A 14092-nucleotide genomic window follows, 5' to 3' on the forward strand; every position below is an offset into this window, starting at 1 on the left:
CTCTTGTTCCTAAATAAAAAGGTGTGAAAGAGGGAGTCAGCCTCAAGTATCTGTACAGCTCATGGTCTCTTTCTAAGTGGTCACACAGAGACCAGTGATCTACTAGTGTCATCCTATTGCATGATATTAGTATTAGATGATACATTACCACATCAGCCTCAGATCTGTGCTGTGCCCACAGTGCCAGGCACTTCACAGACACAGAGGAAATAATAATGCTTTGCTCCAGAACACTGGTGCTGAGTGTAAGGCAAAAGTCAGCAGGCGGGTAGGGCCATGGAGCACCAAGGAAGCTGAAACTCTGCTGATGCACTGTGGTCTCAGCAGATACCCATTGCAGGCAGCGTGGCAAAGACAGGGCATAGGAGAAGAGGGAACAGGGAGTTCCTCTTGATCAATAGCAGCTGAAGATAAGGTGACCTGAAGACAGCCTGTGTGCATGTTGCAAATATAATGTGTAAGAGCAGCTGATAGCACTGACACCAAAGGCAAAGGAGAGGCTGAACAGATGATGAAGGATCTGCTCAGTGTGGTGGTGAGTGAGATGAAAGCAGTGGATGGAGCAATGAAGTGGTCACACTGCCGGGCCAGGTAAGGCTCTGCAGTGTCGTATGGGCTGAACAGGGGCTGAGCCAGCAGACTTTTGTGACTAGCTGAGAGAGACACATGGTACAGTCAAGAGAGTGCCTGCACCAGGGTATCAGCACAGCATCTTGGCGGCATTGTGCAGAAAGGATAGGCAAGATGCAGTGTCTGGATATGTGAGCCTGAAGGGAAGCTGTATCTTTGAGGCAAAGATATAGGATGGAGGGTTTGTGCACAGAGCAGTGGTCTGTGTTGCCCAGATCAACCTTGGCCTGAGGACTAGACAGACAGCCATAAGAATGGCTGACACAGGCAGAGATTTTTTTTTTCTTTCTTTTCTTTGTGTAGCAGATAGGCAGCACAATGAGTTGTCCATGCTGGTAGTTAATGGCTTTATGCTGATAGAAGGACCTACCAAGGGACAGTACATGGAGGGAAAAAGAGAACAGAGGCCTCTGTGATTCCACAGACAGCAGGAGGCAGGGAGGGGACTGTCGTGTGTGTGTGTGTGTGTGTGTGTGTGTGTGAATGTAAGCTGCAGCAAATGACAAAAAGCCATGCAACAGTAGTAATGATGTTGCTAGGAAAGAGTAATAGAGTTAGAACAGTAGTGGTTCACAGGGATGGCAGAATGATAGGATGGAGTGTCCAGAAAAAAAAAAAAGACTACTGTAAAACCCTAAGCTTGCATATAAAGGCCATTAGAACCGGTTTCTTTGGCAAACATACGTTATTAAGCAACAAAAAAATAGGACTCATTAGCTAAATATTGATTGGGTTAGCAACTCTGCAAAAGTTAATAATAGGGATTTTAATTCTGTTCTTCAGGAAAGACTTCCGAGCCTAGAGCCTTCCAGTCCCACCCCAAAGAACAGAACTCCCTTTCCCTCCCAACAGCTGTAACAGCACAGGCCCCAGAAATCTACTCAGATTACCCCTGGGTAGCAGAGCCTGGATAAATCTTTTAACTTGGTCTCTGCAGTAGCAGGGGAAAAAAAAATAAAAACAAAAACCTTTCTGAATTCCAAGTTCTTCCCTGCTAATTTGAGTGTTTGTCCTCTCCAGAAAGGTTTTTGATAGCCTCTGCTTTCTTTCTTCCAAAGCTTCCAATAGTCCTAAGAGTGGTTTGTCTGTGCCCATGGGTCCACCTGTCTATGTGGACTTGGCATACATCCCCAACCACTGCAGTGGAAAGAACACAGATCTGGAGTTCTTCAAGCGGGTTCGAGCGTCATATTATGTCGTGAGTGGGAATGATGCAGCCAATGGTGAGCCAAGCCGTGCAGTGTTGGATGCGCTCCTGGAAGGGAAGTCTCAGTGGGGCGAGAACCTGCAGGTAGGCCATGGAAGTGCCAAGGAGTGGGTGATGCTCCTTGTGTCACAAGTGCTGGGGAGAAGGTGCATGTCAGAAATATACCCAAAGGAAGTACACTAAGAGGAACTGAATGGGACTGGGAATGTCCTGCTCTGCAGTGCTGAAAGAGTAGCTGTTTGGTGTTTCTGCTCTGATGGGAGCTCTGTTTGTACCCATAACGAGGGAGGAGGACAACACCCTTAGACTGATGAGAATGGAAACAGATGTGTTTTCCTTTCCACATCCTTTGGGGGGGGAGAGAGCAGTTAGAGATCACTCATTCATCTGCTGTAGGCTTAGCCTAGCCTCAAGCAAAACAATCCCATGCACAGCCTGAATTAGCATTATGGTGTCCCAGGCCCTGCCTGGCACTGTTGCTAGCCTTGCTTGCTTAAGCCCTGTCTGCTAGCAGCTTTTTATTAGTGTCTTTAAATCTGAGTGTTCTTACACAAATTTCTTATATAGTCTTATATAGTGCCTGACTGGTGGGCACTGGTTCTGAAGACAGGTACAAGAAAGTTTATATGTTCTTTCAGTTGCAGCAGCCTCAGATTTCAAGGTCCCTGAGATGCACTTTGGACCAGCGCTGCATTAGAGAATCTGACATCTGAAAGACATTAAATAGAACACATAGCACCAAGGGGACAATGTTCCAAAACTGATGATAGGAAATTTTAGCCTCAGGTCCTATGGGCATTGTTTATTACTGCAATTGTTCTCAAACAATCACCCTGGCTGCTCTCTTTCCCCAGGTAACATTGATACCGACACATGACACTGAGGTGACACGAGAATGGTACCAGCAAACCCATGAGAAACAGCAGGAGCTGAACATCATGGTACTGGCAAGCAGCAGCACTGTTGTGATGCAGGATGAATCTTTTCCAGCCTGTAAGATTGAGTTCTAAATCTCCCAGCCACACTTTGCACTCATCCATTGACTCTCCAATCATCGATGCAACATCAGAGATGCCATCTAATCACAGTCCAGTTCTTCTCTGGTTTAGTCCTCTACATGGTTCCCATTTGTCAGGCAATCGGGTACCCATCTAGCTCAGCACTGGATGTCATGAGAGAGGCACGTGTGGGGGGGCTCTGTAATATTCTGGACTGAGCTAAGAATTTGTGAAAGGGCAGTTGCAGGCCAGGGGCACTTTCCCTTTCCCTGCTTTATTCTGCTGCCTGTACAGTTTCTGTAGAGTATCTTGGCTGCCTTGCTGCTGTGAGAGCTTGTTCTACTCTCTTCCTGGCTGCCTTGCCATTTGACTTGTAGCACCCTGAAGCTCATCTTTCCGGTGCGGGCTGAAATGCTGCTGCTGCATGAAGACAGTGTTGGGGAGGGGCAGAGAAGGAAACTAATTTGCAAAGAAAGTGGAGCTAGGAGATAAGGAAGGCCAAACCCTCCAAATGGTAACAACACTCCTGAATAATATGATGACGAAGGGCATTCTTCCCTCTTCCACCCTGAGCATACAGGTGTTCTGCAAAAGGGGAACCTGTACTCCAAATAGGCAGAATCACTGCCTGCCAGCTCTGCAGGTTTCTGTTCTGAGTATTTGGTTGTGGAATGCTGTAACACCTGCTCACCCTTCTCATTGTGGGCAGGGAGTTGGGCTGAAGGACATGTTGATTTGAGGGTAGTGGGGTGTGTGTGGGGGGAGGTGGGAGGCTCAGCCTATTGCTCTTTGCTACAAAGAGCACAGTCCTAACCTTCTGACCTGAGCTTTGCACACGTACAGTGGCTAATGTACTCCTGCACATCATCAGTGTGACAGTAGGAGGCACAGAGGGGCTGTTGCCCAGTCACACTCAAAGAATAACCAAAACGCACAAGTACTGACCCCTCTAAAGCAGAAGGGCTGAAACAACTCTGGCCTCTGTTGGCCTATGATGTACTTACAACACCCTGCACTTGTAAACCAAAGGCTTTCTTGAGGAGTGTGGTGAGGCAGCTGATGAACCTGCACACTGTACTAAGAGATGCTATTTTCTGGAGTGTAGCTGATGTGTGCCAGCCCTGAAAGCAGCAGCAGTAATCTCCTCCCTGCCTGTATGCCAGAGGTCTAGTTCCTTAACCACATTCAACTTTTTTGCTACCCCTAGGATGCCTAGGATGTGAGGAATAGAACCTGCTTTGTGAGGAAAGGGGATCCTCTTCCCTAAAAGATTTGGGGAAAGTAGTTTAGTAAAGGTGTTTGCTCTTAGTTCCTCCACATCCGTGGCAGGGACATGCATACTTTCCTTGCCAACACAGCTGAGCTGCTGGCAAGACACGCTGTGCAAACATGCAATTGCAGCTGGCAGGCCATTGCTTGCACACCTATTGTGGGCTTGTGCCCTTACACTCAGGAGTGTAGCCAGGTGCCATGAGTGCACCATTGTCTCTGAATAGCCACCCAGAGCCTCCTTGGCATTCAGACCAATTCCAGCTGCGGGCTTCCAGCACTTTCAGGAGAGCAGCTCAGCTGCTCTGAGCCTGCAGCACCAGTGAGCCTTTGCCACATCTCAGAGCACTGCAAGAGGGTCTTGTCACAGGGAGGATTTTTATTTTATCATTTAGTAAGACAAAGAGAGTGGCAGTAGGACTTGCACTGGGGAAGGAGACATAAGATAAAAAGCAATGTGTCAAGGCTTGGCATATAACTCAACGTATTTCCATCTGCTTTGCTACTCACTATGCTTGGCACTGAGCCCAGATCTGGTTCCAGAATTAGCATCCCAGGACTCTGTGTTGTGCTTGCCTGGGACGCTTTAGTCTCACTGCTAGTTTTCTGGTAGCTGCCATAAAGGAAATGCTGCCTTAGAAGCCTGCTCCTAGGACTAAAATGGGATTTCTAGGGAAATTGTTTATTTTGCATTTAATTTATATATTTATTTTTTGATGTTAAGCTACATTTTGTGTGGATTTAATATTTTAATTTATACATATTAACATGGCACCGTGTGCTCTTGGTGTCAGTTCATAGGTTTCTCAGTGCGGATACTCAGATGCTGTGATTTAAAGAACAACAACAACAACAAAGACCCAGAGAATTGGGTAGAGTATTTGCTGGCAGGGAAAGGGCTCTCTGGTTGAAGCCTGCCAGGCTGTGTCTAAAACCAAGCACCTGCAAGACAAAGCCTGAGGATAGCAACCCCTCCCCTAGGAGCAGCCAGCCCTTTTGACACAGGCCTTGTTAGGAGCATGTGAGCTTACTCAGGGATTTATCAAATCCCTGCCTTGTGCTGTATTCATTTAAACCATTGGATCACAGTGCATCTGCCAGAAGAATAAATGTCATTCTCTGTAATCCAATGGGGTCAGTGTCTATGAATGTTGGGTATGGCAAGCAATTGCAGGCAGTAACAGACTCTCTCCAGTTTTCCCCTGGACACTGCTCTGGGGATATCGCCTTCAGTGCTTTGGGGAGATCCTGGCACACCTGCCACTGGGAATGGCTGACAGCCATCTGCAGGGGCAGGATGCCCCATGCTCAGCACCAGGTAGCCAGAGGAACAATTGTTGCATCCTCATTGACTGGAGCCCTGGCTCCCTCAGAGTGGCTAGGAAGAAAAGCTAATGCACTAACTTTAGATAGACCCACATGTGAATGTTTCTCAATTTTAAACTTGAAGCAATTCTGACTAAGAAGCAGTGATAGTGAGGCTTTGCAAGGTGCCTGCATCCTCCAGGCAGGAGTGCCATCATGGGCATGTGTTCCACTGAACACCTGCCCTCCACTCGCTGTGCTCCTGCACTCTGCAGCTCTGCTGCTTTGACAGCTTTATCCTACACCAGTTTGCTTCCCTGTCCTCAAGACTCCACACTTTTTTTTAGTCTTTTGTAGCAGTCTGTGCTGCCTTCAGCTTCTCTCTCTCTCTCTCTCTCTCTCTCTGTCTTCAAAAACTATGGGGAAAAAGACTTGTAAAAATGCCAACTTTGTAAAAGGTCTGACCCTGCTCAGCCCTGTGAGTGGCTGCAGGGGCCAGCAGGACCCATCCAGAGCCAGAGGTAACACAACACCATAGAGAAAACATTAAACTCTGCTTTTGCTTGTTTCTGCATGTGGGCAACAATGCGTAATCTTCCTGTATGTAATAGGTTAAAAAAAATACTATTTTAAACCTATAATTAAAAAAGTGAACGTCTTAACTGTATTGAAATGGCAACTTGTGCTCCTAGCTTCTTTCTATGCTGAATGTTTTAAAACAGAGCCCTGATTCTTTTCTTCAGCATCATGTTCCTATTTCAATTTAGTTCCTTGACTTCTGTTCTTCTGTCCCTTTCCACGTGAAACACTGTAACTAAAAACTGTCAAGGGAGGAGCCCAACACATTAATAATAAAGCCACATTAATTGTGAACAAGAACACTCTCAGCTGTTTTAAATTGTTCCTTTGAGTCCACACTGTAGGCAGGGGGCATGTAGATACTGCTGCCATACCAGTATCCTTCCCTCCTCCCATGCTGGCCAGCTGCATCACAGCTGATGAATTCAGGTGAGCCCAGGATTTTCCACTAATGACACTTTTTGCTCTATACCTTCACTTGCAGCTCCTAAAACTTCCTATAGTCCCACTGAAGGGACAGCCACATCAGGGAGACACCCCTACCCCAGACAACAGCCTCCCTCCTTGATCCCAGTGTGGTAATTTACAGTTCCAGCTTCCTCCTCTTCAGAGGAAGAATCCTGCCTGTTCACACATGACCAAGGGCACAGGCCTGGACGCAGCCTGATACTCCAGTGTGGAGTTGTGCTCAGCAGCCTGTCCTGTGGATACCCCTGCTGCCTTGCAGTCCCTGAACGCTGCAGCACTCTGCCAAGAGCCTCGTGCAAGCCAGCCAGGCAATGCACCAGCATCAGGGATTCAGCTCGGTGCCTGAGGCCACTCAGGCACTGACAGGGCATCACACATTGCATATCCCTACTGCAACAGAGGATCTTCATATCTCTCCACAGCCTACCTCTGAAGGAAAGTCAATTTATTTCAGCTCTTTTGCTACTTAGTGGAAAACTAGGACAGCAGTCCTCTGCTCTGCCTGTGCTAGATATCAGTCAGGAGAGGCTGATGCCCAATCAGCTCTGCTCCTGTCTGGGTGTCCCCAGGAGGACAGTGGCATAGTTGAGTGCAGGGGACAGGGAAAGCAGGCACTGGTCTAGGAACCTTGGAAGAGCGGCCATAGCTGCCACAACATAATATAGCTGTGCAGCACGTTGCAAAGAGCTTAGAGCAGCCTGCTAAAGCTGTTACTAACAGGGGAGGGACCACAGACCACTTCCATGAACCAGAAACTATTTTCACAGCCGCTTTCCATCTCAACAGTACATGGACATGCTCCTGCTAACTGAAAGGCTGTGACCATACATGTTTTTCCCGAGGGTGTACAGAGAAAGGTGGCCTGAACACCTGTTCAGCACCATCCTGCAGAACAGAGCTCCCTGTCTGCCCGTTTAGGTGGACCATGCAGGCTGCAGTGAAGGCACCTACTACAGGCTGTTTTGCAGGAGAAGGGAGGCAAAGTCGGATTACCATAGCAGAAAATGCAGTAGGTAGAGTGCAGGGACATGGTGCAAGTCCCATAAGTATGTCCTGAGGCACCAGTGCCCCTACAGCAAAGAGCAGGGGGACACTGAAGCTGGAGTCTTTCAAGCGTCAGTGAGACCTGGATACCAGCATCAGTGCTGACCCACAGGCAGGTGGCTGTAACAGGGAAGTAAATCAGCACAGGCTACAGAGCAGGCCTTGGCTTTGCCAGGGCTACAGTTCAGTGCCAAACTAGACTTTGGTCAAATCAAACAACAAGAGGCAAACAGCAAACCCTTCAGGCTCCTGGGCTGATTGTTCCTCTGTGGCCAGTAGACAGAGCAGGCATTAGCCTGGTGGACTGGAGCAGAGTCCTTCTGGACCAGAATAGTAGGGAAAAAGGGGACACTCACACAGAGGATAGAAAACAACTGTCCTCTGCTTGTGAGTTGTGTTTCAACAGTCAGGGCTGCCTGAGCCTCACCAAGCCAAAGATGCAATGACTGCATATGCAGTACAATCCCACAGTTTCTCCAGCTCCAAGGACTCTGCTCATACATGCTGACTGACAGTGAGGAACACATGGTCTGATGGAGGAACCATCACTTTCCACAGCCCACACAAGATATTGCCATGCTCCAACTACCTGATATAGACAGTTGGTATTTCCTGCCTGCTCTGCCTCAAGTCCTTGATCCATCTTTCTATACTGCTTTTCCATTGCACATGGTGACAAGAATTCAGGAAGGGAGTTTTGCTTAGCAGTATCTGCCATGGATGTGACAAGCCTGATCCCAGCTACCCCAACTACTGCAGGCAAAGTTTGTAGCTGCACCCAGCCAGAGATACAGGACCATGCAGCAGCCACTTGTGCTGATGGGACAGGGACCTGTGCAGCCCAAAAGCATTTGAAAAGTGTAGCTTAAGCATCAGCATCAGCATAGATTTGAGGAGCCAGAGCTGGCTTTGTCAGGATTTAGCTGAAAACGCCAACTCCTGCCAGTGTATCCAAAAATTACATAATTGTCTTTTCTTTTTTCTCCTCCTTTGTTACTCAAAGCACTTTGTTACACCACTTCTAGTTCAAACAACAAAGAGATCATAGAGAGAACAGGACGAGACCAATTTCCACATCCCTTTGTTTGGAAAGGGATGTGCCATCAATCACAACTGCTGCTAAGCCAAGAAAAATGTGCTGAAGACACTGCACTAACAGCAGACAGTCAGTGCTGAGATTTCACCACACACACTGCAGATGCTCGTTTGGAAGTGTTAGAGCATCATGAAAGACCATCGAGTTCTTAACAGAGGCAGCTGTTAAGCAGCTCTTGTATAGAGGGTACCATCACTTCCTGGCCAGTCTACCAAGTGTAGCAGAAATAGGCTAGAACCCAATTCTTGCACCACAGCAGCTATCCCAGCTTCCTTCTTGGCTGTCTGTGGAACAATACTTGGTTAAGTCTTTTGAGTTCCCAACCCCCAACATTTGCCTCCACAGCATAAACACTACTTACTAGTCACAAGCAACCAAACTGTCTCCCTGTTACTCTGCCCTGCATCAGGAAATCCTTTATAACCTGATACATCACAAACTGTCTGGAGAACAAAACAGAATTACTACTATGCAAAATACCAATGCAGACAATTTCTGGATAGAGGACTCCAGCAGCCGAAACACATATTCAGAAGCTGAAATTAGACACTAATTAGAATTCGTATAAATATTTGCACCTTAGGACATGGAGTATTGTATTTGTCAACATGACAACAAAACCCCTCCCTGTCTCTCTTTCCTGGGCCCAAATTCTCATTGAACTTTAGAAACGCAGCAAAGCCACAGCTGCTAGCTCCTTCCAAAGTATGGCTCCCTTTTCATTTCCAGATGAAAAAATGGGCTGAAGATGAGGGAACATTATAAATAACAGTGCTTCTTGTAACTGGAAGGAATCTACACAGGAATTCAGCTACTGCAGCACTCATTAGCCCTTTCCTGCAGAACCAGGCCTTCAGAGCCTTGCAAAAAATGCCCTTTTCGTACTTAGATGACTTGCCATGTCTCACAGCACCAGCTCTTGGGCAGTGTTACTACAGCAGTCACCCCTGTCAAGCTGTGGAAGCACAAGGATACTGCAGACAGTAGACACTTTCCCTGGGGGAAATGGTTTTCAACCACAAAGATCCGTAAAGGCTTTTCTTGCACCCAAAGCCCAGTCTGTCTTTGCTGCTTGTTGGTATGGCAGAAGGGCAGCTAGCACTGAGAGACAGGCCTGACCCTTCTCTCTGCAGTGCAGAGGGAGCAGAAAGGCAGGTGACTTGCCAGACATTGTACAAAGTAAACCCATCCCACAGTAGGTACTGAGACTCTACAAGAGCTCCCAGTTGTATTGGGGTAAGCATCCTCAGTCCAGGTCCCCGACCCCACAAGACTCCACTCGCATCACCTTTGAAGGAGCAGTGCCCCACTCAGCAATGATAGCTTGCAGAAGATGCTACGTCTACTACAGCAACAACTCTGCCCAGGTCCAGGCAAAGCTCCCAGCTCTGTGCATGCCCAGGTGGGCTCACCCTCCCTGCACAGAAACAAGCAAAGCCTGGCAGAAGCAGCTCTTGCTTCCAGCAGGGACCCTGCTGCTAGAGCAACAGTGCTGACATACACTGACCTTGGGAGCGAGCTAGAAAGGACAGCAGAATCAGGTGCCTGGGCGGTGCCTGAGAGGGGCAAGGGGGATCCAGAGAGCTTCCCCACCTCTAGCTTCCTTGCAGCCAGCTGCTGGAGAGGGGCTCCAAAGTCCAGGAGTCCCCAGTCAGGACAGGCGGAGGTCAGGGCATCTGTTTTCTCAAGTCCTTAATGTAGGGTCACCAATAACAGAAGGAGGGCTTCCTTACAGCATGAAGCAGGCCCTCCTCCCAGGCCCCAGCATATATCCTAACAAGAGCAGGCTGGCACAGCCCTGTGGAGAAGGGGAGCTAGGTTTCCTCTTGGCACAGTGCTGCACTCAAGAGAGCTGTAAGATTGCTGCAGTTCAAGTACAAGTAAACATCACCCTACTTAAATACTGAAACTGGCAGCCAGGGATTATCAGGTGTGGGGAAGAGGACATGATACACAGGACATGCTTGGAGCTCTTACAAGGTTTGGGTCAAGTGAAAGGAGCCTAACACACTGCCCCTGCATTTTCATTCTTCAGCAAACCACCCTGGGATGTGGGAAGCCAGGACCCCTTCCCCCTTATAGCCAGTCCTCCTACGGAGGAGAAGAGAGGTACCTGGCCTTCCTGAGAAAGGCCCCATGCCTGCATACTCACTTTGGTTGTAACTAGTCTCGGCCACAGTGTCTCTTTCAGGGCGGCCAACAATGAGCAGTGCTAGTGCCTTGCTGTCCTGGGCATTTGCACGCTCTAGTACGCGCACACTGCTGAGCAATTCAGCATCAGAGACAGAGACACCAGACCCACAGCATAGATTTACTGTGAACACACATCATCACAACACAGCACAGAGATCTTTGGGCACAGCTTCACAGAAACACAGATCCTAGCTACAGACAAACACACAGACTTGTCCATAAATACAGGAGGCACAGCCCTGGCCTGCACTCAGGATATGGCAGGGACACCTGTGCCAATCTTGCCCTCAGGCTTGTGCTCACAAGTCATTTACATAAATATGCATTAAATATTTTTCAGTTTATATACAATAAAGATTTCTCCTTATTGGTTTCTAATAATCCTGATTTGCTCAAATAGCAGTTTCTCTTAATTTCTGTCACCAAAGAGTTCAGAGCTTTATCCAGCCTGATCCCTGGGGACTAGAAAAACCCGTGTGTGTCCTCCCTGCACAACTCTGACTGGATCCCCAAGCTCCTGCCTGCCTGCCCCAGCCCAGTTGGAAAACATGCAAGTCCACTCCAAAGAGAGGTTTTCTTGCAAGTGGTGGTCTTGAATCTGATCACCACATTACTCCCCTTCCCACATCCTTCCAGACTGCCTTCTGCTTCTCCTATTCTTCCTGCCAAGGACTCTCTGGACCTGTTTTTGGTGACCAACGGTGGGGATGGAGAGGTGGAGAAAAGGAGGAAGAAGCAGAGAGGAGGCTGGTGGTTGTGATGAAACCCAGTTACTTTGGGCCGGGTTCTGAAGGCTATGGGACAAGCAATTTCCAGGGAGCAATTATCCCCTTTTGCCTCACCACCCCAAAAGCCTTGGCCCTACCAAACCCCTAACACTACTGTCCCAGTGAGCACACAGCCCTTGGAACACCCTGCACTAATGCAGCCCCTTGTCACTGCTCCATGGAGGTGCCATGCCAGTACGAAGACTGCACGTGTTGTTGGTTTAACATGGCAGATGGGTGTTGTCACTTGCCAGTCAGCGAAGAGCTGGCTTGCATAGGAGTGGAGCAGACTCTTCGGCACCTCAGAGTCCTGTGGCCTCGGGACATGGCTTGTTCTGTGCTGTGGACAGCCAGCTGCATGAAGTGCTGTGCAGGAAGTTGGGCTGGCTCCAGGCTAGAAGTGCTTGCAGTGTGCTGTCCAGTGAGCCACTAGTTCTGCTGATCCTCCCAGCACAGTGGCTGCAGCTCCTCCACGCTTGTTTCAGGAGGCAGTGGCTTGTCCTGGTACAGGTGACCAGACAGAAGCTGGCCTGACAGAGCACTGTTGCCCAGTGACTCCTTGCCCATACACTCTGGCTCCAACACCTCTCCCAGCAGCTCTTCGTCACAGAGCACCAAAATCTCCTCAGACAGCCCTGAATGATCCAGGCCAGCCATTCCCCCTAAACACTCCTCACCTGGCTTCACTCTCTCCCCAGCTGTCCTTATCTCAGACCCTGCACCACACTTCGACTGCCCTGTGTTATCTAGATCTAACATTTCCCCAGATGATTCTTCTTCATCCAGCTCCACAATGCTCTTCTCCTTTGGGTCAGAGTTCTCACCCACCAGTTCCATCTTGCACAGCTCCAGGACCCTACCTGATTCTGGGCCCTTATTCCAGATCAGGGTCTCTGGGGCGCTTGGCTCCCCACTGAGCTGATCCATGGACAACTCAGACATCCCTAGCTTCAAGTTAAGCACTCTATCTGAGGACTGTGTCTCCCCTTGCTCAGGGGACAGGCTATTCAGCTGCTCCTCACTTTTTGGGGGGCTGATGGAAAGTTTCTCAGTGAAGCTGAAACGAGCGCAGCTGTCCACAGAAGTTGGGGAGGATGGGCCTGCACTGGAGACAGTACTGGAGGGACCACTGCTGTCTGCAAAGAGGAAGAAAAATCTTAGACATTTAGGTAATATTTTCAAAGCCAAAGCCTGAGCAGACTCAAACTGTCCCAGTCCCACAGCTCTCCAAGCAAGCAGGGAGGGTCATCTACATTCCAGGCACCCTGGCAGGAGCTTGCAGCTGCTGTTAGCTGTGCTTCTGGCAGCTCAGCTGATCAAAACCCAAGCACAGATACCACACTTGCATCCTGACATACATTGCTCTGTTGACATACAGCTAAGAGTGATGCTGATGGCCTTCTAGAGCAAAATGTGAAATCTGATGTAGGACTTTGATCTGAAAAGCAGTTTCTCATTTCCTCATTATTATGGGACACTATCAGCTTCAGTCTTGCTCCCCTTGGTTTCTGACAGACAGTCCCTAAATGTTGAGTTAGAGCTGCCATTGGAAGAGGTGGTGTTACCTCTCTGTTGATGCTTGCTCTTGCCTTATGTTGTACAACAAGCTGGACTACAGAACAGATCTAGGTTAAATCTAATCCAAAGGCAGAGGATTAAACATCTGTTTTCAGCCAGATCAGTTCCCTGACCTTGCTGCCTACACACACACACACTAGGCCTGGCACAAGGAATGCACAGCCAGAAGAGTGGGACTGTTCTTTCAGCAGCAACCCAGATTTGTGTTATTAAGGCATTTGCTGTGCAACTGTCTGCTAACCCTTTGCCCTTCAGTCCCAGTTAGATATTTGCAAACAACAGTCATCAGCTCTGCAGAGACTGTGGGAAGTGAGACTCAGAAGCTACAGAAAGAAGCATAGAAGTGAAGAATCAAAGGATAGGCTGTCCTATATGGAGTTCTGGGTGAGGCACCTACACAGTTGGTAGGGAAGGGAAGGCATTTCCATATGCTGAAACTAAGTTGGCCATGTGTCACAGAGAATCACAGAACTTGATATGAAAACAAAGTGCATTTAGTTCCTGCATGTCCCAGTGCACACAGCAGAGGATGTATGGAGAGACAACACACATCCAAACAGCAGATGTCCCAGCGATGTACAGTACTATAAAACAATCAGGTTTTGCATCTTTCTCTGGAAGCTCTCTGACAGGGTAGATGACTACTTCCCCTTCACCTATTTCCCCTTTGTCTCCACCTTTCCCTAACCAGTTTCTGTTCCTTCAAGGGCAGAGCCTAGAAACCCTGAGCACCACTACTTGGCTTTCACCATTCGGCACCCTCTACTTCCCCCCTCACCACCACATTCATTTCTGACCAAGAAAGGAGCACACTCACACCAAGGGGGTTTATCCGAACGCTGGCGCAATGGGAAAGAGGATGATGACAGGATTCGCTGAGACATAAAGGGGTCTCCTGGTATCTGGCTGCCAATCATTGAATCAAACAAAGCTTCAAGGAAAAAAAACAAAAACAAAA

General features: G+C 48.5%; 2 protein-coding genes across 5 annotated transcripts in view; one reads left to right on the forward strand and one right to left on the reverse strand.

Annotated features, from left to right (window-relative positions):
• MAP1A (microtubule associated protein 1A) overlaps window positions 1-6293 on the forward strand; it is a 39385-nt gene extending 33092 nt beyond the window's left edge. Inside the window, exons 5-6 of the mRNA XM_013954288.2 lie at window positions 1689-1921; window positions 2692-6293. Of these exons, the coding sequence (XP_013809742.2) occupies window positions 1689-1921; window positions 2692-2847 (389 nt within the window). The 3' untranslated portion in view covers window positions 2848-6293. The remainder of the gene's footprint in view (window positions 1-1688; window positions 1922-2691) is intronic.
• Window positions 6294-10893: 4600 nt separating this feature from the next.
• Window positions 10894-14092, reverse strand: part of PPIP5K1 (diphosphoinositol pentakisphosphate kinase 1) — a 57513-nt gene continuing 54314 nt past the window's right edge. For all 4 annotated transcript variants that reach the window (XM_067305200.1, XM_067305203.1, XM_067305204.1 and 1 more), the window contains 2 exons: window positions 13952-14065; window positions 10894-12692 (listed from right to left, as the gene is read on the reverse strand). In XM_067305200.1, coding sequence (XP_067161301.1) covers window positions 11986-12692; window positions 13952-14065 — 821 coding nt within the window. In that variant the 3' untranslated portion in view covers window positions 10894-11985. The remainder of the gene's footprint in view (window positions 12693-13951; window positions 14066-14092) is intronic.

Source organism: Apteryx mantelli, chromosome 15, assembly GCF_036417845.1.
Source record: "Apteryx mantelli isolate bAptMan1 chromosome 15, bAptMan1.hap1, whole genome shotgun sequence".
NCBI classification, from domain to species: domain Eukaryota; kingdom Metazoa; phylum Chordata; class Aves; order Apterygiformes; family Apterygidae; genus Apteryx; species Apteryx mantelli.